The 22,720-nt window shown below is 33.1% G+C and overlaps 4 protein-coding genes and 1 non-coding gene across 6 annotated transcripts; 2 read left to right on the top strand and 3 right to left on the bottom strand.

The window, feature by feature from the left end:
- Positions 1 to 1,779: 1,779 nt before the first annotated feature.
- LOC137832761 (dolichyl-diphosphooligosaccharide--protein glycosyltransferase subunit 4A-like) lies at positions 1,780 to 2,159 on the bottom strand. Its single transcript, XM_068641097.1, has one exon. The coding sequence runs from the start codon at positions 2,140 to 2,142 to the stop codon at positions 2,029 to 2,031; it is 114 nt and encodes a 37-aa protein (XP_068497198.1). The 5' UTR covers positions 2,143 to 2,159; the 3' UTR covers positions 1,780 to 2,028.
- A 343-nt stretch (positions 2,160 to 2,502) lies between these two features.
- On the bottom strand, positions 2,503 to 2,574 carry TRNAH-GUG (transfer RNA histidin (anticodon GUG)). The gene has a single exon. It is a non-coding gene; the product is annotated as a tRNA-His (tRNA).
- A 1,137-nt stretch (positions 2,575 to 3,711) lies between these two features.
- LOC137832763 (peptidyl-prolyl cis-trans isomerase FKBP12) lies at positions 3,712 to 5,402 on the top strand. Its single transcript, XM_068641098.1, has 5 exons — positions 3,712 to 3,958; positions 4,072 to 4,105; positions 4,183 to 4,244; positions 4,733 to 4,785; positions 5,129 to 5,402. Exons 1-5 carry the CDS (start codon positions 3,871 to 3,873, stop codon positions 5,228 to 5,230), a joined length of 339 nt encoding a protein of 112 aa, XP_068497199.1. The 5' UTR covers positions 3,712 to 3,870; the 3' UTR covers positions 5,231 to 5,402.
- A 4,391-nt stretch (positions 5,403 to 9,793) lies between these two features.
- LOC137832757 (transcription factor SAC51-like) lies at positions 9,794 to 13,285 on the top strand. Of its 2 annotated transcripts, none has more exons than XM_068641094.1 (4): positions 9,794 to 9,927; positions 10,538 to 11,117; positions 11,322 to 11,480; positions 11,558 to 13,285. In XM_068641094.1, exon 4 carries the CDS (start codon positions 11,589 to 11,591, stop codon positions 12,594 to 12,596), a length of 1,008 nt encoding a protein of 335 aa, XP_068497195.1. In that variant the 5' UTR covers positions 9,794 to 9,927; positions 10,538 to 11,117; positions 11,322 to 11,480; positions 11,558 to 11,588; the 3' UTR covers positions 12,597 to 13,285. The 2 variants fall into 2 exon arrangements, with proteins under 2 accessions (XP_068497195.1, XP_068497194.1); XM_068641093.1 differs by having other exon boundaries at positions 11,574 to 13,285.
- A 3,454-nt stretch (positions 13,286 to 16,739) lies between these two features.
- On the bottom strand, positions 16,740 to 20,562 carry LOC137832764 (root phototropism protein 3-like). Its single transcript, XM_068641099.1, has 4 exons — positions 19,722 to 20,562; positions 19,440 to 19,509; positions 18,042 to 19,328; positions 16,740 to 17,442 (listed from the first exon to the last, which is right to left on the bottom strand). Exons 1-4 carry the CDS (start codon positions 19,832 to 19,834, stop codon positions 16,894 to 16,896), a joined length of 2,019 nt encoding a protein of 672 aa, XP_068497200.1. The 5' UTR covers positions 19,835 to 20,562; the 3' UTR covers positions 16,740 to 16,893.
- Between the last annotated feature and the right edge of the window lie 2,158 nt (positions 20,563 to 22,720).

Here is a 22,720-nt window from a genome sequence, read left to right on the forward strand (position 1 = left end):
AACATCCTAATTAGATCTCTAACTAACTACATTTGCATTATTACTAAGAGTATTTCGCTTGAGCCCTTGGGTTTGTTTTGGTTCAAGAGAACAGAGAATAAAGGAAGAAAAATATCACATTATTTAGTTGATGGAGAAAGGTAAAAACATAAATAATATACCAATATATTCTTATTATTAAGCATAATGAAGGAGATGAGATATAAAGTAACATATCAAAATTTAATTCATACAATTTATAAAATATAATCATTGTTATCTTCCTTAAAATCTTTCAATATTGAAGAAAAGACAAGAATTGGAAGAAAAAATATCCATATTTTTTTTCTCCTGACACTCTAACTTTCAAACACCACGGAAACAAGATGGCTAAATGAAAGATAGAACACCATTAAAATGCATGAAGTGCATCTATAAGGAAGAATCCGAAGAATTTTTCATTAATATGCTAGAAGCAAAACCGCACAGGTAAATCTATCTGCACTTCATCCAACCCAAAATTTTAATATACTGAACTTAAGAAATCACCCCAGTTCTCTTAAAAAAAATGCAGAGGCTTAAGCTATCGGCTTCCAATTATTAGATATGAAAAATCACATCTCCACCACGAAAGCAAAATACTATTAATCTATGTTCATGAAAGCCTCCATCCTCTGAACTACATTGAGTTTAAAGATGTTTCTTCAAATTTACATTCAACTTCTTGCAAACTGAAATCCAAAAATACTACAAACTATGCATGTTGAGCAATTTGTACATTCTATCCAATGTACAACTTTTTACTACTACTTGCTCTCGATCAAGAAGTCCCTCCCCTCCCCACAAACAAGTCAGACATTTCGCAAACAATCCTTGTAATATCAACCCCATTCCAATTTAACCACAAGGAAAAGATCGCTAACTGAATGATAAAACGCCTTTAAGAAAAGTGGGTCATGTCTGCATCTATATCTAGTCAAAGTACGAGAGTAGTGTACTCCTAACATTAGATGCCATTTAAAACCGACGTTGACGCTCTGTAACTTTACACATAAAACACCGTTCTCGAGGTGAATTCTTCTTCTAAGGTGCAGTATAAAGCTCAAGGGCTGGATCATGTCTCATCATCACTAATTCTCTCATGCTTTTGATAGTTTCAGACTAGCTGCTAATATCCATTTTTTCCTACTTACTGATCCCAACCATATACTACTGATATGACCCCTTTCCGTGAACTTGTCTTCCCTTTCTTCTTCATTGTTTTATCACTTTTATCCATTGGCAATGTCCAAGCCAGTAGAAAACTTGTTGCAGCAACATTGCCCAACATGGGGAATTCTCCTGTTCCCGTTATTTATCCTCCATTCCCCCCAATAACGGACTGGCCAGAGTATAGGTTGCCTCCACCCTTCTCACCAGTTCCTCCCACACTTCCACCCTTCTCACCAGTTCCTCCCACACTTCCACCCTTCTCATCAGTTCCTCCCACAGTACCACCCTTCTCACCAGTTCCTCCCACAATTACCAATCCTTGACTACCCTGTATGTGCAATTCTGCAGTAAAATAAAGGTTCACATCACAGCACTAGCTTTCAATTCCATCATGATGATTAGTTACTTAGTTTGATCTCCTTTGATTGGGTGAACTATGCCGTGTAGCACCATGTAATGGAGCACCATATAATATTATTTTTCCCATTTGCTTTGCTTTTTTTGAGTAAAATGTCTGTTCTGTTACATCAAAGTACGATTTATTTTCCTCTACCATTTTGGTGTACCAAGGGAAATAATGAAGAAGGCTCAATCAACAATTCGCATTCTCAATTTATTAGTTTAAACAATTCCATCCACATTGTACAATTAGACATCCATAGCTAATCTAAATATACGAAAACAGCATGGCTAACATACTACTCCAAAACATTGAAGACTTTGAGCCGGTATAATAAGCCTCAATCAAATTCTAGTTTCATGAAAAAGTCATACATAGAACCTTTGAATAAACAAAACTGAATACATATCAGAGATGAAATTCAAAGTATATATATCTTAGCTGGCTTCATATTTGGGGTCTGCTGTGACTAAGTGATAAGCTATAACCAAACCAAAAATAAAGATGCCAAGAAAGTTGGCAATGACTCCCAAGGCTGCATCATCAATCATATCTCTTACTTTCTAGATCTGGGCAAGGCAAGAAAAAAAATATAAATCAAATAATTAAGAAACACATGAAATGAATTGCTTTACAATAATCACCGTAAAGGAATTGAATTCTCCGTCATATTATTCTACGAACAGAGCAATAGAGAAATTAAAATAATTAAATAAACAAGAAATTGTGAATGAGAAAGTGACCTTGAGAGTGGGTGAATGAAATTGTTTGTTGGATCGCGGTAAGGAAGACGCAGTTCCCCAACTATTTAAGAAGCAAGGGTGTGTGCGTTTGTGTTGACCTAGACTTTTGGCCACATGCAAAACGCCGTCGTTTACGACGAGATTAAACTGTAAAAAACTTTAATAATGTGTGGCTGCTGGGATTCGAGCCCAGGTCTCCACGGCCACAACGTGGAATTCTTACCACTAAACTACAGCCACTTCTTGTTTTATCTGATAAATTATAGTAATAGATTATAAATATTACGTTCATGGTCTTTCGAAATTTTTGATAGAGGACCGTTCATCATTGGGAATCAACTGAATTGTTATCACTGACAAGTTTGGAGATGATCTAGAGATTTTAGTAATTTATAGCACATATAGAATATTTTGCAATCTAGTAAATCACATCTTCGTCTTCATCACTCTTTTAACTACGAGATATTAAGTTGTTTATATTGAAATGAATCGATGTAAAATATTAATTTAACATCTATTAATTGTTATTATTGATGTGAAAATTGTAAGATAATGATTTTAGTAATGTGGTAACAATTATGATGACATTCCTTTGAGCTATTCTTTGCGTTTTGGTGATGAACTTGCGGAAGTCTGTGGAGGAGATGAAGCAAAGCCTTCCAAGGAAATATGGATTCCTTGAAGGTGCATGAGAGTGAGGAATTGGGGAGGTTCGGCCAACCCCTTTAAAGGTGATGAAGTGAAGATTAAAACCTAGATACTAGGCAAAGAGTAGTGTATGACACAAATTTGGCAGCATAATAATACTCTATTCAATCTTGAAATACATGAGGGTTGGCTCCTCTTTTTATAGGCTAAGGAGGACCTGAAATGATGAGCAAATGCAAGTCAAATGAAATGCAAAAGAGTAGCAGATGGAGGCACATGGAGCACATGCCACATCAAATTTACTCTAACCAAAATTCCGATTGAACAATATTACTCTAATCATAGTCTATTAGTAACATTCTGTCGTCATTATGATAAATGAGGGAGATTAGAAGTTTAGAGAGAATGTAGAGAAAAAGAAAGAAAACTTTTATAAAAAGATTGTTTTATAACTCCTTAAAATCACAAATATCACCGTATCTTATTTTTAATATTTTTAAATTTAATTAATTTATCTCAATACAATAATTGTATCATTATTTTTATATATTATATATTATGTAAGTACCTTATAATTGAAATCAATGTTAGTATAAAAAGAATCATATTTCATTTTAGACTAATTGAAATATATTTAATTATTCTAATGATTGAGTATTTTATATTTTTATATAAAAAATATTTATTAAATTTGAAATATAATTAAACAAAAAAGACGAAATATGTGGTAAAATTGAGATAGTTGTATATTGTTATAACTAATAAATATTGAGTAGATATCTGGTGAAGGGAGGGAGTATAAAAGAAGAAGAGGGAGGCGTAAGGAGAAAAGGGAAGAAAGCATAGGAGAGAAGTGAAGAAGAAGAAGAAGCAGAGAAGAAGACGAAAATGGGAGTGGAGAAGCAATTGTTGAGGCCTGGCACCGGTCCCAAGCCAAATCCTGGTCAAAACGTCACCGTTCACTGCACTGGTTTTGGTTCGTAATTTTCTCTCCCCCTTTCCCTTTCTAAACCCTAAATCTCACTTTTCCCACCTTTTGTTAGATCGCACCCTCTTTAACGTGCTTACTGTTGTGAATTCTGTGTGCAGGGAAGAACGGCGACCTAACTCAGAAATTTTGGAGGTAATTACCATTTCATTTCATTTCATTTTTCGTTCCTTTCTTTTCATTAAACTCGTTTATCACTACTTTTCTTACAGCACAAAGGATCCTGGCCAAACCCCTTTCTCCTTCAAGATCGGCCAAGGTTCTGTCATCAAAGGTATACACCATTTTCACTTTCTTCCAATTCATTCTTTCTCATAATTATAATTATTAAGTGGATTTTAAGGCCAAGTCTATCTCATTAAAACCTGTTTTCATCAGCTTTCATAATATTTTAGCGAGTGTTTGGCCGTTATATGTGTGTTGGGATTTCACATCGATCAGAATTCTCTGTGTTGGAAATCTCGAATGAATAGACTAGAGAGTGTGACATTTCATATTTATTAATTTCATATCTCAGATCGTTATTTATAAATTAATTAAATTTATAAATGATAAATTAATTAAATTTATAACCGGGTTCAAACCTTACCTTATAAATCCTGTTTTATGAGATTGTCCCTTACCTTATAAATCCTGTTTTATGAGATTATGTGTTAGGATTTACTTTGTAATAATAATAATATTTTCCTATTTTTTTGTTCTCTAATGTAAATTTATCGTAATATTTTTTTATATCTTCCTTTCAACTATCTGTGTCTGTAGGATGGGATGAAGGTGTGCTTGGCATGCAAATTGGTGAAGTTGCTCGTCTCCGGGTAATGCTAGCAACCCTTTTCTCTTACATGTTCCCACTTGAAAAATCTCATCGCGACTTCAATCTTTCGTGTCACTCAAATTCTCACTTTTTGGAATATCCTTCGTGTTTGTCCTCTCCTCAACAATCTTTTATCTGCATAACTCAAAATCTCTTTTTGATATCACATCCAACTGAGTGTTGTTGTTGGTGTCATTATAAATTAGCTGTTTCTTTTTCATGTGTTGGTGCTGAATCCACTGTACTTTTATTAATTCTTAGCTGTTTGTTTGTTGCTTCTTTTGGGGGTGGAGGGTTATAGAATTGTATAGACCCTGTTGTTCACATTGTTGATGATCTTGCAGTGCACTCCTGATTATGCTTATGGTGCTGGTGGCTTTCCTGCTTGGGGAATACAACCCAACTCTGTCTTGGAATTTGAAATCGAAGTCTTAAGTGCGAATTGAAAACCTTTTTAGTCTGTCTGTCTCGGCCCGATGAATAAGATCATTCATTTTCATGGACATGTGTAATGGTATCCCAATGCAATGAGTGACGAGTTGTTTAACCGAAATGCTAAATTACTTCTTGAATGATCTCAATCTCTTAATATTATATTTCGTACCCTTTACTTCTTCATTTCTTTGGTAAATTAATATTATCTAGCAACGCATCACCTTAGTTTCTGCTTCCATGTATGTGAAATGCTGTAGAATTTTTTTCCTATCCTAAAGAATCCAGTCTTTACCATTCATCCCAAGTTTATAATGTGACCTCCACCACACTTGTAGATTGATTGCAGGTTTTGCTATTGTTAATAGTAATAATAATAGCGATATTGTTATCACGATTTTCTTTTGTTGGTGGAGTTGTTGCTACAAGCCAATATTTATGCTAGTTGCATGAGAATAGCACTATTTTGGCTGTAAGCCATACTTGGATGTGTAATGTGTTTGTTTATCTCATACTTGAGTTACGTCCCTCTTCAGCTTCAATTTCTTAGCTTAGCCCAGTTGATAGAGCAACTTGAAATTATGAGAATAATTATTTGTTATTATTGTAGAGAAGTGAAAGAATTAAGAAAAAGTGATAATATATTATATTTTAATATTTTATAGTTAAAAAACAAATAATCTACAGTCATTAAGAAATATAAAAGTAATACCCTATTCAAGTAATTGAAAGAGCCTCTGAGATAATTATGTAATTCAGAAACTAATTAATATTTTTGAAAATACATAAGCCCTTATAAATTTTGTAACCTGTAACGGCTCAGCCAATTGTTTTGACTTGCTCAAATTGTAACATTTATACGCCCGAGAATACTGAACCCTAACTAATACTTTACATCCATTTTTAGGCTATTTCTTCCTACACTCCAATGGCTTCTTGCCACAGGCGAAATGTATATTTTTCTATTTATACTTAAATTCCATGATCCCATTTTTTTTATTTTTTCTTCAAGAAAAATACATTTGGAAGGTATTTATGGCTTCGATTTCATAATCTTTTCAGAAGTTATTCTATAATCTGATTTTTTTTTTATCACAGATTCCAAAATAAAAAACATCAATAAAATTTTTGGTATTTTAAGATATAATATAGTAAATGGTATTTTTAGTATTTTAAAAAGTATTGAGTGCCAAAAAAAGCTATGTAGGGGCCGAAAAAAAACAGTCTCATTTTTAAAAAGCAACTATTTGATGTAATGAATGCCCTTAATTGGGCCTTAATTAAGGTAGCAATAATTCTATGTGGTCCTGCCCACCGGTAGATGTTTTTTTTAATCTGTGATATTAAATGCAAGGATTTACTATTACACCTGATTTTTACAAAAATCTGAAAAAAAATTGTCTTTCAAAAATATTATTTTGTATTTTGTATTTGATATACGCACATAACGGAAATGTAATTTTTTTTACATTACAAGAACTACCTTTTATAGTAAAAAATGTCTACATTAAAGAATTTCTTTGAAAGATCTCAGTGGTGACTCCAATACTGAAACTTAGAGATCATAGATCAAGTTTCGTGCAAGGGTGCTGATATGTTAATACTTTGAACAATAAAAACATACACTCTATATCTTAATTTATTCATTTTTATTTTATTTTTTAATTTAAAAATATTATAATATTATAAACCGTATGAAATGTATGTTTTTAACTGTTGATAGTGTCAACAAAACTTTTCTCTTCTTCCAAATCGTTATTTCTAGTTTAGATAGACTTTTCTGCAAATGTTAGAAAAAAGGTTTCCATGGTTTATATGTATAAATAAATGAGTTATTTTTAGTTTTGGTATTATGGATCAAACTATTACCTGATATAATATTCAAACGTGGGAAAATAATTCAAATTGTCAACGTTGCATTCCCATCACAATACCTAAATTTTCATGGTGAAAGGATGCAAGATCTTTTTCAATACAGTGATGATTAAACTATAATGAAGGTTTTCAAAGAGTATAATTTTGCATTGCAAATCATTCCAATATTCCACTAGCCAATACTGCTAATGTTGGTTTCAATTAGAGCAATTCAGAACAAAGATCTCGTAACAGTATTTTGGTTAATAATTTGCCATTTTGCTCAGAAAAACTATCTAGTAGGACAACTACTATCAGTGGTTCTGATAAAGCTAGCTGAAAAATCATTTGAAGTGGAAAGAAAATGTTGCAGAGCCTAAAGGTATGAATTTATTTCCCCTTTCCCTTTTAAAAGGGATAAAATCAGAAAGCAATCAATTCATGTATGTGTTATTCAATGAAAAAAGTGGAAGGAATCCCTGAATTGTAGCATCTAGTCTCTGAAATCCAACCGCACTTGGGTGGAGCTGTAACCCAAAGGAAAGACCTCATCATAGATTCTGGTATTTGGTGCTGGTGCCCTCCCTTCCAAGCAAAATGGTATTATAATTATTATTATTATTTCTTCTCAAACGGGTTGAAATCAAAAGAACGATTATCTTCTTTCTCGGTCAGTCTGTCATTCTCCATCCTCTTTAATTCACTCCCTCTACACCTCTTGACTTGTTATTTCTTGTCTACGTGAATTCCGGACTCGGATGGTACTTGCAAAAGACATTTCGATACTTAAGTAAGACTTCGGCAATCAGTACCACAGTGCAATTAGTACTAGATGACGACGTACTCTTGAAATCTGTGTTTATTTATATAATTTATCATGGGCTATTTGTTATTAGATCTAATTAAGAATTTAATTTATGATTAAGAATTTAATTTAATTTATTTGATCTTTGATTAGTCTCATCAATCTTCTGCTTGGATGTAATGGTTTCGGTCAGTCTTGACCGCGGGCTGGATTCCAATTAGTCGTACGGAAAAAATACACAATTTCTTGTTATATGGATTTGTCTTCAGAATGTATAAACTCAAAGTATCTAAGGAACAATACATGAATTATTAGATGGTATAATGGTATTGCCCTTTTATAAATATGGAGTCTTTTGATCTCTTTCTTTTAGCTTTTTGATGAAATGCACGGGTGTAGTATGTTAGATTGGATGATTGTGGTTAGTGGGCTAAAAATGGGAGTTGCACTTGATGAACATGATCTGCTATCTGCATAATAATTGTCTTATTTTTATGGTGATGGTGTTGTTGCATCATTGGTTCCATCTAGCTGGTGGCAGTGTGGTGAGTTTGGTGGGGGCGATTGGGCCATGGAGTTTGGTTTGATTTCAATGAGTAGCTAACAACAAATTAGGAAGTTAATGAGTGTATTAGATTATTCATGAGTGAATGGCACATGTTTCTGTCTCTCTGCCTTTTGTTTGGGCAATGTTATTATCATCATAACACCTTCACCAATTCATTTCTTAACCACCTTTCACATTTTGCTTCATAGATTGGGAAACAATCACTAAATCAGGACTGTTCTGGAAGTAACATGTCACCAAAACTATATCATGGCTAAATCTTCAATCATTACATAACAACTAGTAAGATCATTTCATTTATAAATTTCACTTCTTTGCCAAGGATAATTTAAACAACAATTTCAAAACTTAAATACAACACCAATAATTGATCAAAATTATTATTTTTAAATTATCATTTTAATATATATTTTACACCCATCTAATTATAGAAAATTATTTTTTCATTTTTTATATATATCTTTTAATATTTAAATTATAACATTTGTCGGCACATGGTTTAGACTCTGACAGCTTAAAAATAAATAAAATACCATATTTTTAGGTAAGTAATATAAATTACTTTTAAGGTTGAGTGATATTAAAAGCAAGATAGGTAACTATCAATATTTGCAAACATAAAAGCTCGAAATTGGAACTAAAGTAAAAAGTTGCTATATTTTTCATTGTCTTTAACATATTTAGATTTTAAAAAACACTTAGTAAATCACTTAATTTGAGAGGCAAGAATGGTTCATTGGGGTGCAATTGTACTTTAATCTATTTCTGTTACTTCTTTAATAATCACATTACACTATCTTTTTGGTTGAGGAGTTACAAAGTTCTTTCTTTAACATTAAAAACATTATTCAATAAAAACAATTTCATCACTAGTGATATATTTTAAATTTATTTTTCTTGAGTCAATTAAATATCCAAATTAATAAAATTTATCATAGGTAAATAAACTTCTAACTTATTTGGTAAGAACCTACCGTAATAGATGAAGAACTTCTAGTTAAGATTTAACAAAAATGTTTATGTTTGAAATTACAATGCCCATATGCACAAGAAAAATTAAGTTATTATAAAAAAAAATAGTTGGGGTCAAATAATAAAAATAATGCATAAAGAGACTTCTCTATGTTACTTAAATTACCAAATATAATCCAATTTCACTACTAAAAGCTAAAAAATGTATCTTCAACCAATTATTTACTTGAAGTAAATGATAAATATATTCTTAAATAATTAAATATTAATCAAAACCATTTCTTCAAAGACAAACAGAAAATTTTTTTACCTAACAAAATAGCATAGGTGGAGAAAAGGTGGAAAGGAAAAAAAGGGGAAAAGAAAGAAAGGGCAAAAGTGAGATTTGATTGTGTATATAGTGGTGGGCATGCACACCATGCCCAACCTCCCTCCACTGCCTCTTTCCCACATTTTCTTGAAACACTTCACTCTCTTTACCTTTTTTGTTCTCTCAACCAATCCCTCCAACTGTAAGTCTTTCTAAATCTCATTAACCTTTTTCTTGCTTCTCATTTTTTCTTATCTGTTCTTTGGTTTGTTATTGGGTAACACAAAATCATGCTAAAGGTGAAGCCTTTAATTCAACTGGGGCTACCATCCCCCTCATGGAACATGGCTCTGAAATTCAGTTTTTTTTTTTTAAAAATAAATTGGGATCATATTGTGGCTAAATTAACAACCTTTTTTGGTTTCTGACAAATTTCAGGATTGGAGTAGTTTAATTTTTATTTTTTATTTGTTGAGTAGAACAACTACAACTTTCAAGGAATTAAAAAAATTAATTGGGTAATAGCTCTACTAGGGCATGTGGCTTTCTTCCTTAGCTGCCAACAAGTTAACATCATGATGATTGCTTTCTCTCCCCCAATTGGATAGAAAATTAAGAGTGTTTTTTTGAAGAAATGAATGGATGAGTTGTTTGCTGCAATTAGTTTTCTGTTGTCACAGGTTATTGATGTTTTCTCATTTAGAATAGAACACTTTGCTTTTGTTTTTTTTTTTATAATAGAACACTTTGCTATGGTTTTCATTGCTGTTACTATGTTTGCTAACATCAATTTTTTTTCAATCTTGTTTCAGAGTAATTGGTGTTGAGGGCATAACATATTTCTGAAGCTCTAAGCGATTGTGGAAGCTTAATCACACAGGAAGAAATCAGCATGCGGTGGTTGGGTCTTTTGGTTTATGTACATCGTCAAGTTGTACGCTTGAACTTATATTGCAAAGTTATTCTATAGGTCCCTTCAATTCTTTTACTTTGTTACTTTTGGGTTTTGGTTCCTTAATCTTAACTACTGCCATGGAAGACAACCGCTGTTTGTTAACTTCTTCAGAAAAATATAGAATTGGCTGAAAGATTGGGAGTGAAGACAGTGCCTGGTATTTGTGTCTTCAGTATTGTTGCCGTCTTATATATTTCTGTAGTTCTAGCTGATTTTAAATTTATAATTAGCTTGGTTCCTTCATTATCACATTCCATTGGGGCCTTTTCTTGGGTGTACATTACATTCTAGTGTGGTAGGATCCAAAAGAAGTTATGGTGTGCCAAGCAGCGAGCCAAACAAGATTCCGGACTTTGAAACATGAGAATGGCATTGAAGGTGAACCAACAATTATTGTTAGAGTGATAGCATGCTTTCAACCTTTGCACGATTGTCAGGTTAGTAACCTATTGCTGATTCTTAGTGTTTTGCAATTGCATTTCTTTCACAATACTGTAGGCATGATTTTGAAACCAGCTGTTTGAAGAAAAAATTCATTTATGCCTCTTGTGCATGTAGAACATTTAAGATCAATGATCACTAGAGCTAATGGTATCAGCTATTGGATAATTTTATGAGTGATATCTTCTTACTCTTTGCAGGCTGAGTACTTCCGTCATCTGCTTAAGCCTGTCACGTAGATTGTTTTGCATTTGTTTTTCTTTAAGCTGGAATCTGTAGTTTTCTGTTTCTGTCATTTGTTCTTAAGAGAAGCAGCAAGTCATTGAAAATCCCATATCAAGTCGCCATAACATCTACTGGTATGTATTTTCAAATGCTCTTTCAATCTTTACATCTGAAAGGTTCAAGTTTTTCACCATCAGCATTGATCGGTCAGTTCTTTTGTTCTTTAGGTCACTTTTTATTGGATGGTTAAGGCTCATTGGTCTTGGCCTAACCCACAGCATGTGGCTTGGCCATCACCTTACTTAAATAGCCCCTGCACCTTAGCAGAGCCCAGTTCGCTGGTTCATTCAACATACATGAACTCTAGCACATGCATATTTCCGGGGTTCACAGCTCCTGCTATCCCAAATTTGAAGAGTGAGCTAACCAATGAAGTGCAGGGATTCCTTCAGCATCCCAATGAACCATGTTTAAACGAAACACATAGTGGAGAGGCTGTGCAAGATGCATCTTTGCAGAAGAAGCTGCTTGTTTTTGACCACTCTGGTAGTAAGACAAGGTTGCTTTATAGTCCTGTCTTCCCTTTTGTCCAGAGTCCAATTGTTACTGCTACCCAATTCACTCAAGTTTATGACGTAAAAGAGGAAGCACGAGCAACTAATATAGGCCTAAAGCATTGGCCCATATACACTTCACCAGAAGAGACTGGGAAGGATCATATAGATAATGAAGAAAGTGAAATGCACGAAGACACAGAAGAAATCAATGCATTGCTTTATTCTGATGATTCTGATGATGATAGTGATGATGAGGTAACAAGTACAGGTCATTCTCCGTTGGTTACTGAAAAAATGTGTGTGATTCAAGAACAGTTTGTGGATATGAAGGAGGAAGTTGCTAGCACTGATTGGCCAAACAAAAGGCAGAAGTTAATTGATGGTGGATTCAATAGATTGCCACCACTTGTGGAGAGTGCTAGTTCGGAAAGGCTAAATAAAAAGTGTGACTATGCCAGTGATGCTGAATCAAACTATTCTAGTAGTGTTGAGGTGTATGCTACCAGGCAAACTAAGAATAAATCAACAGATGTTGATATTGAATTGAAAAAGGATAAAATCCGTAAATTGTTAAGAGTTCTTGAGAACTTTATTCCTGGAGCAAAAGGAAAGCAACCCCTATTAGTCATCGATGGTACTATTGAGTACTTGGAATCTCTGATGGCCCAAACTGGTAGACTGAAATATTACTAAGTGCTCATTGTGGTGGTTAGATTACAAAATGGTTGAAGGGCACATTGATGGTGAAAAAAGTTGTGTGTTGAATTATTATATTTGTGTTTGAATTCAGCATCCTTGCTTCTTTGATTGTCTTTCTCAAGGTGTATTTATAGTTTAGCAATAAAGGGGGCGAAAACAGCAATAGATGGTACTACAAAATGGGGTGTTGGGATTGAAATTTGATTGGGAAGATATTTGATGTTTGAGCTTTTTGGTGGATTAAAGGTAAAAGAGATTGAAGGGATGGGTGATGGTAGTGGATGGTTGTGGTGTAAATGAGGACACTTTTTTCTTCGGGAGTGTTGAATTGTGTTGTTGATTGAATGCATGCGCGTTAGGTAAGTGGGGTCCCAGTTTCCACCCTCCCTTTTACTTCCTGATTTTATGCTCTCTTCCAACCTTGGCTTCTACACATATGATGCTAGCGTAGACTATAAAGTACCAAGAAAGTTCCATGTTGGTGGCGTGCTTGAAAGAGGAGCGTGGTGTTTCATCATCACTTCTTGGGGCCCTTTCTTGGATGCACATAACATGTTCTGGTAAAAGGTTTCTTTGTTTTATGTGTTCACCCTGTCATTCTGTTTTCTACCTTGTAATTCAGTATTCTAAGGTTTCTTTTTCATCATGCTATTATGTATTTATGTATCTGTCGGTTCTGTCAATGCGTCTATTCCTTTTCATGTTTTCTATTTTCGTTATCCTTGTCTTATCTGTTTAATACTACCAAACAAAACTTTACATTAGATAATCAAGAATTTGAATTTCATTTGTATTAGTTATTACATGTGTAACACATAGCATAGACAGTGATACAAATATACAAATATTACGACATGGACACATAGATTCTTATAATTTCTAATAAGATACGCAGATCAAAATTTGTTGATAAATATATATATATATATAATTATAAATTGATAATAAAATTTATGTATACAAGAAGTACGTTTTAGTGAAGATATTTTATAATCATTTGTTTCTTATTTTTATAATCATAATAAATATATAGTTGATAAAAAAATTATAATATATATTTTTTAAATTATGTTAAAATTATATTAGAATTATTAAAAATATAATAAATATTTTTTGAATTTGAAAGAGTGTTCTACGAGTGTTCTTCGTACGAGTGTTCGATATGATTCATGAAGGTTATGATTAAAATAAAGATTTAAATTTAATTATTTTGTTTAGTTCCGTCATACTTCTTAATCGACATGATGAACACTAATCTCTCAATCATGCCGTGATTTCCAAATCTAAGATATTTTAAGTATAAAGCAAAAACAGTGGAAATAATCTTTGTACTAATTTTAGTTTTATTTATTAAATAAATGTTTGGGTGATGGTTACACTAATAATGCAGATGATTAATAGCAAGAATTTTTTTATCATTAAGGCCATGATATTAATAATGATGATGAGTGCTGATATTAGAAATGTAATAATAATGAGAATAACAATTATTAATAAATATAATAATAATATATTTATTTAAACTAAAAATCAAACATTCATTTTTTAAATAAATGTAAGAAATATTTTAAAATTGAGTAAAAATGTTTCAATTCCATTTTTTCCAACCAAAATTATTTTAAAAATTACACTTTAAAAGTTAAAACCAAAAACCTGCTATCACTCCTAAATGGACCTTTGCTAAAGACTATTTTCAATATTTAAGTATATTTTAAAAAATAAATTATTTTAAATTTAAATAATATATACATATATATTAAGTTAAAGCTCATATATATATATATATATATATATGAAATTTAAAATAAAATTTTAAAAATGTTTTTTCAAAGACTAGCGTAGTTTTTTTTTTAACATAGACAAGTACATTTTTAGTACATTTCAAATATTTTGTAATTTTTTTAATTAAAACAAGTAGGAAAGTTACCATTTATTTTGATCTGGTTTTTGAAAATTAAATTATAGAAAGGGGGAAAAAGGAAAATTTTGACAGAAAACATACGAGATTCACGTGTTTTCTTGTGTTTTGTCAAAATGGTTGGTACCACTTAGCACTTTTCATCTATAACAATTTTTGTTACAAAATTGGTCTTTTAAAGATAATCTTAATAGGTAACAATAAAGGAAAAATTTAATAATTAAAAATCAATTTGACAATAAAAATAATTGAAAGATTAATACAATAATATTATTCACTCATGATAATTATAACGTCCGCCTGAAATTATTTTAAAAAAAAATTAAAAATACCATATTAAAAAATGTTTAAAATTAAAAATGACACTATGTTATCTGCAATATATTTCATGGTGTTTGGTATAGTTCAACTTTAAATTAGGCATGACCCATGGTAGTGCTTCTTCAGCCAACAACACTGTTTTGTTCTTACTACTTCTTCACCTCCAGAAATCAAAAGCTCTGGATTCAAACTTATATTATTTCTACATGTAGTGGATTCAATGAATTTTGATTTATATATATATATATATCAGTTTCGAGCAAATTTTCAAATGTTTTGGTCTTTCAAGATGATTGGATGTTTTGGAATTACATATGAGTTGAGGTTTCCAATTAAAGGTTCTTTTATTAGAAATTATGTATTATAAAGAAGCACAACATGCAATTATGAAGCATTTGACATTGATATTGGCCAGAATGCAGTGCAATGACAGCTTCTGGAATCTCATGAATAATATCTAATCATGTATGGTCACTGTTTAGCAGAAATGGTTCTTGGCACTAACTGTTTAAACTGGAGGGTGTAATTATGAGTTGGTTGGAAAATCAGTGATTATATATATTATCGTTGTGCTTCTGATGCCAAATAAAGTTCTTACAAATGAGCACAGAGAAGAACATTATTAGACTCAGATAGATTGAAGAAAAAGACTAGCATTGAAAGATAATTATTAACAGATTAATGTTTACCCTTCAATTCCTGGTTGGTGCCGTCACATGATAATCCTTTGTGATGGTGGTAAACTGTAGTTGATGATGAAAGCATCAAAGAATCCTTCATGGTGATCTAATCTCATTGCAAGATTTACTTGTTGCCGATTTGGACTCATGGAAGTCTTTTGTCTTGTCACATGACAACTGTACCACTGTTTTTATGCAAGATGACATGATTTATGTTGGAATATCTAATCATGTTTCTTTTTCCCTTCTAGTTCACTGCTTCTGGACAGTTTCTTGTTATTCTCTACTTTTACTGCTGATTCTGTTCGCTACAACATAGAAATGAATAATAAAAATAAAATAATCGCATTAGCTATTTTTCTGTTACTAATTGTTATACCACGAAACCGGAAGTCCGGGCCATATGACCTATCGGCCTTTCTATAAAAAAATCAACATTCACGCCATATCACAGGTTAAGGACATTAATCCTAATTAGAAATCAAAAAGCGGGATTAAAGTTCATTGGGTCTGGTTTAGTCATTCTGATAAGATAAGACTCACTAGAACAGTGTAAATAAGAGGGGATCCTCATATAATGTTACTTTGAATCCTGAACTAGATCACTCACATTGACATGATTTAACTTAAGCATCGAGTGTCTTTGAAGGTATCCCTCTCGAACATCCAAAAAAAAGTAACCGGAATTGAAGAAAAGACAAGAAGATTTCGGTAGGAGATATTCAGCCTCGCATTATGAAGACTAATCTTTCACTTTCTTCTCTATCTTTCTCAGTTAGCACATATTTTAATGTCATGTGAAGCTGGACTGAGAAACCATATTGGCATTAACTATTTTTCTGGCTGCTAATTGTTAACCTCCAGAAAATGTTGCAGGGAATTGGAACATGCTTCTCTTAGAAACCAAAGATTAATTGGGGCAAGATCAGGCATTATACCACCCATCATCTTCATTTTTGTGCATATGAAATTAGTGTTTGCGTACTCCTTTTTACTTTGATTTCTCTAATATCCGTTGATTATTGTCTTAATATAATCTTCTTTCTCAAAATCTTCTCTGCATATATCAATTTAGTGCATCAGAAATAAAAGGGAACAATGCTCAAATGTACAATCCAAGTGTCTGTTTTATCCGGAGGAATATAACTGAAGACTTTTAAATATGTACACAATTTGTTTTTCCATGAAAAAACAGCATAAAAAAGGTGGGCTTGGTCGTGATTGAAGTGCCAGTAGAATTCACACTTGAAAGATATGATTAGCTTTGATGACAAATTACAATTTAGCTAGAATATTGTAGAAATTGCTATAAGATATGAGGAGGGAAGAAGAATGAGTTTCAAAGAAATTGAGAATTCTGATATTTCAGGAATCAGGATATTGAGTTTCTCCACCTTCTAGCAGTCTTTCTGTTCTGTTCTAACGAATCTGGAATCTTAGGAGAATCATCCTGATTTTCTACTACATTTGTGGTCCTTCCAAGTTTGCTGAGTTTCTTCCACCCACTGCTCCATGCAGAATTATGTTTCTGCTTTACCATCCTATCAAATTGTTTCTGCAAACTGAACATGTCATTTTGAAGCTCCATGTATTTAGCTTTCACACTCTCAAGCTCAAACTTTAGTGTGTTGATGTCTTTTTTAGCAGCTGACCATCCTTCTTGGAATGATTGTGGTGTCCCTTCTAGAAGTGTTTTCCGGTTTGTTACCATTGCATGGCTCTCAGATTCAACATCTTTCACAGAACTCGTGGCTAGTGCATTGCTTATCTTCACCTGTTCCGCGAATAGAACTTGCACTACAACCCTTAATGGAAGCCTTTCATTTTGTGCAGCATGCAGGCATGCATCAATGGAGAGCTTCTGACAATCCATTACACGGCAGAGTCGTTTCCTCTCATGCTCAGAAAGTGTTGGGTGTGCCTGTTAGTTTGTTACACATGTAAGAAATCCATAGAAATCCATCGGAAAAGTACTAAACATACCAACTCATCCTTCTGCAATCACTGATTAGTCAAGCACTCCCCAACAAAGTTTCTCAGAAGTTCTTATTTATTTATTTATCATCATCATATTTGCCAAACCAACAAATGTAAAACCTACCTTTTGTGATTGTCTGTGTACAAAAGAAGATTCTCATTTGACCATGGAGTTGTTTAATTTTATATCCAGTGATAAATCTAAGACATCGTAAATATCACCACATACCAGAAATATTGTTTGTGAGGATCATGAATAGTGTTTTAATAAATCAAATGTATTGCCACTGAAAGAAAGATCCACCAATCAACTTTTCCCTTTATTGTGATGAGAACAAGAGTCATGCTAAATTGGTAAGGTAGCATCAAATCCAATATTTTATTTCAAATTTCAAATCCAGATCAGGAGAAAGTGTTCTATAGATCACCAGAATGTTTTACCAAAATTTCAACTATGCTGAGGTGAAAGTGTTAGGATAGGAAACTGAAAATTATTAGAAAAAGAGGTTAAAACCTTTTTATATTATTTTGCTAAGAAATTACCTTGAGATAGGAATCAATTGCTCTGTAAAGTCCATCATCACAGGTCCTAGCTGACTCAGGCAAGGCTTCTGCAAGTACCTGAAACTTGGTCAGGGAAAGGTTCCTATCTCTGGAAACTTCTGTAAGATAACTGTCAACTAGCCTTGCCACTCTTGCCTTGGCATTTAGGATACATCCCATTCCCATATGTTGTTTATCAGAAAAAGACTGTCTGCTAGGACTCGAACTTTCAGTCTGTTCCTGAACAATAAAATGTTCTAACAGCCTCTGAACAAGATCCACATCATACATAGTTTCTCCTTTAGTATAAGAAGGAATCAGAAGATCAGCCAGTGTAGCCTGTTCAAACTGCATTCCCACCCTTTTCTCTAATTCAGTGACCAGTGCAGGTGCAACCTTTAACATGATTGCCATTCTCAGGAGCCTAAGAAGGAAACTGCACGAGACACTGTCCTTCTGAGGTGGAATAATGCTCACAAGGCTCTCAACGACCATCCTTTGCTCTTTAGCTTGAACACTTGAACTGTCATCTTTTGTTCCCATCACAATCATATGAAGTCCCCCTTTCCAGCTACTGCCACCACTACTACTACTGTTACTCACACTGCAGTTGCTTGCTTCATCACCTGGGATTGCTGTGTCACTGATCAATCCCGGTAGCCACTTAGTTGCATAATGCATTATTGCAGCACCAACCAATTCAAATCTCATTCCCTTTACCTTAATGGCAGTGATGACTCTGACAAAGTGATCAATCCTAAGGATTGAGGCATCTTCAAACCACCAATCAGGAGGAACCTGCTGGATCCTACTTGGGCTTGATTCCTTCATGTCATTCCATGTTGGGCTAGAAATTTTCGCTGGTCTTCCAGTGTAGGACCACCTTATCCCTTTGGGATTAGCACAAGCTTTCCAAGCAATGGACTCGCTGCATCTGCGAACAATTTGAAGATTCTCTGCCCATGGTGACAGCTTCTCACAGCTTTTCAGCACTACTATGGAGTCTCTCCATGAAGATAGAACAACATAACTGAGGAACGCTTCTGCCTTGAATATAAGATTCCCTTCCTCTAGGTCCTCTGTCATTTCTAGGTACTCTGCAGCACATCTTAGCCCTGAAATGTTGCCTGCTGTTAAATCAACAGCAACTCCATAGCAGAACTTGGCTGCAAGCTCAAAAGCCTCTGTCCCACCAGGGATATCATCCATAACTACTTTATTCAAATCTGGGTTGTGCGCTTCATATATGATTCTACTCAGCTTTCCACTTCGAGATACCAAGGGGTACTTTCACACCAAAGGGGAGAGACAAACACAAAATTCAATGGTACAAATGAATGATTTCTGATCACTGGATATAGAACAAAGGAAATCATGAAAGAAAAATAAGATAGCTACCTTGTGCAAGTGGAAGCTAGCTTCTCCAATCTGAACTTGAAAGTCACTTGGAATATCAGTAGCAACATGCCTGCATGGAGAGAGAAAATATTTTTAAGCAGCTTTCATGCTCTATAAATGAAACTTGTTCAAGACATAGAATGGACAAAAATTAGAGAACTTCAAATCTTATTTTCTGTCCGTGTCCTACAATTTAGATTCACAAGAATTAGCAGGGCAAAACAGTGGTTCTAACTTGTAACATCTTCAAAAGGTACTGTGCTAATTATGCATCTAACATACCAAGAGTTTCCTCTTTGTACAAATCCTTCTGTCTTGACACCATGGTTACTTGAAGTAAGAAGTCCACCCCCATATTTGTGTCCTGCCGCTGACTCACTCTCAGATTCCCACATGCTGAAAACCAGATTCACAGAATGCAGTGCTGTAGATTTTTGTTGGGACAGTACCTTCAACTGAGAGTCACAACCAGAAAGGAGAGGGGGCAGAGAAAAGGAGCAGAGTGACTAGGCAAGCACAGAATTCAGTGAAAGGAGGAGGGAGCCACATGGGATGGTTGGAAACTTGGAATTATTAGTCATGTTAAAGTTGTCGGTTTCTTCTCAAAAAAAATTGAAGGAAGGACCTCTTACAGGCTGTGGTGAAATGGGCATAATCAGTTTTATTGTGAATGTTTGTGTTTCTTCTAGCTTTGAATATTTCTACTCTGAGTCAATGCTTAAAGACACCCAGTTTCAGTTTCTTTATGCCTCACCAGTGTGACCACTGACCATACATGTCTGTTCCTTTTCAGCTCAGTTTCTTATTACTGAATTTCATACATCACAACCTCAGACCTTTGAACAGAAAATTGGTCTGCAGTAACAGGATTTTGGCCTTACGATGTAGCCAATTCATTACCAATGATCCCACCTTTTGGCTTTTCTATGTTTAATCAGAGTCAAAGAAAAAAAAGAGAAACCTCTTAGTTAGCATAAACATATCTATCTATCTATCTTTTCCCCTACGAATGAGGATAAATTTTGAAGAAATAAAAGTGAAAGGAAAAACAAGTGGCGTGAATGGAAGGCAAAATGAGTGTAATTTGTGGCATATGTTTTGTCCTACTGATACCAACATCGACAATTGCCATTTTCACAACTCTTCACATTTGTAATAACTGTTTGGTATATTTGCGAATTACAAATGAATGATTGGTTTAAGATAACTGCATCTCTCTGTATTTTGAAAAATGTTTTTTATATGAATTTACATTTCAATAAAAGATTATTCAGAGCAATTCGATTGTTTTAACAATTGTGTTTATACTAGTTACACCTTCTATAAAATAATAACTTTTAATGATTGGTGATGGAGATCCACGTCGATTAGAGACGACGACAATTCATTCTATATAAGTGGGTGTAAATCTCACCTCCCATGATGTCCGATAGCGGGTGGCCTGATAAGCCCAACAAACACTCGTTAGGATAGGTTCGAAATAACTCTAATACCATATTAAGAAGTGGGTCTAACTCAACCCCATAAAACTGGCATAGGATTGAGGTTTGCACCCACTTATATACAATGAAATGTCTTTATCTCTAGTAGATCTCTATCAATTAGTTTGAGAAAATAGACATGAAGAATAAATAAACTAAAAAAATAAGAGTAAGAGATAAAATAAAAAATTTAATTGATCGGTAGAGTTGAGTACAAATATATAAAAATAAAAGTAAATACTTTAATTAATCTGATAAAAAGATTAAATTTAACTCTCTCACCCTTTAACTTAATCATTAGAAAAGTCATATCATTGCTAAGTAAACTTTTTACTATTTTAATAATTTATTTCTTTAAATATTATTTTATTTGATATATAAACAATCTTACACTTTCATTTAGCATGAAAGAGTGTGTATAATAAATATGCTAACTTATAACAATTATTTGAAAATTGACAAGGTAAAACCACTTTAAAATACTGAAATGATCATTAGACTCTTTAACTTTAGTATTACACTTTTACTATATACTGAGCTCATAAATAAAAGTTCAATAAACTCGTCTACATACATATTCCTTTATTTTAAAATTAAATTTTCTACATAAGAAAAGCAACACTACGAATGAGCAAAAAAGATTAGATTGTTTGGTGCAAGAAATTTTTTGGAATTTGAAAGAACATGGGTAGAGAGACACGTTTGTCTCTTTAGGTGTACTTTAACTGGTTTTCACCACGAAATAGATTCCCCAAATTGCATGGATTTAGTTTTGGTTCATATACCAAAAAGTTGTGATAAAATGAATGATATGGTAAATAAAATAATAAGGAAAAAGTTGAGAAATTGAATGAATGATTTGGTTTCTCCAATTTTTTGTTTTGTTTTATATTTGGGTTTGAAAAAAAAATGAAAGAAAAAACAAATGTGAGGAATAGAGATTTAGATGTGATTCTTAAAGTCACATCTGATTTTGTTGGAACAACCCATACTCAAAACTTCCCCACTCAATTAGATATGCTTTGCCATTATATGCACAAGCTGAATCATAGACACTGTGCATTCTCATAATTTCTTTTTGGTTGGTACAACACTTTCAAATTCCTTGAAAGAGAAAGACAATTTGGTTGGTTCAACTTCTTCCGCGTTGCTTCCAACTCTTTCATCCACACATTCATTCCTCTCCCATAAACACAAACTCAAAATTCACCTTTTAACAATCCTACTGTATTTTAGTTACTCAAGTAAAATGTGATTAAAGTACAAATTAATGCTATAATCATATGATTATATGTGTGACTTTGTTGCGTAGTGTTCCGACATAAGGGGAGTTTATTCTTCTAATTGAGGGGTTTGTGATACATTTTTCTTTTCACAGTTGGTGTTACTGTTTCGATCTCAAGTTCTAGAGAAAGTATTACTATGATTAACCATTGCATGTGAGGTATTGTCCGTTTTGGAGATCGGTGTTCCGTTACAGTTTTATTTTTAAAAGACGTCTTGATGAGATAGAGAAGAAAAAAATATATAAACTACTTATAGTCTCGACTCCTAAACTCTGTGAAACTATATTGGACAAAACAAATAAGAACATGTATCTTAAAATTTTAAAAAAATAAAATAAAATCTATTGTTATAAAGTTTTAGATTAGAAGTAGTGTTTTAATTTTTTTTTATATGAAAATGTTCATGATTTATTGGTGCTGGATTATCCATATGTTTTTTTTTACACAAAAGTAATTTAACACTATTGTGATACTCAAATACACACTATCTTAATGTTTTTAATTGAAAGTAGTG

This window comes from Phaseolus vulgaris, chromosome 6 (assembly GCF_000499845.2).
Source record: "Phaseolus vulgaris cultivar G19833 chromosome 6, P. vulgaris v2.0, whole genome shotgun sequence".
NCBI classification, from domain to species: domain Eukaryota; kingdom Viridiplantae; phylum Streptophyta; class Magnoliopsida; order Fabales; family Fabaceae; genus Phaseolus; species Phaseolus vulgaris.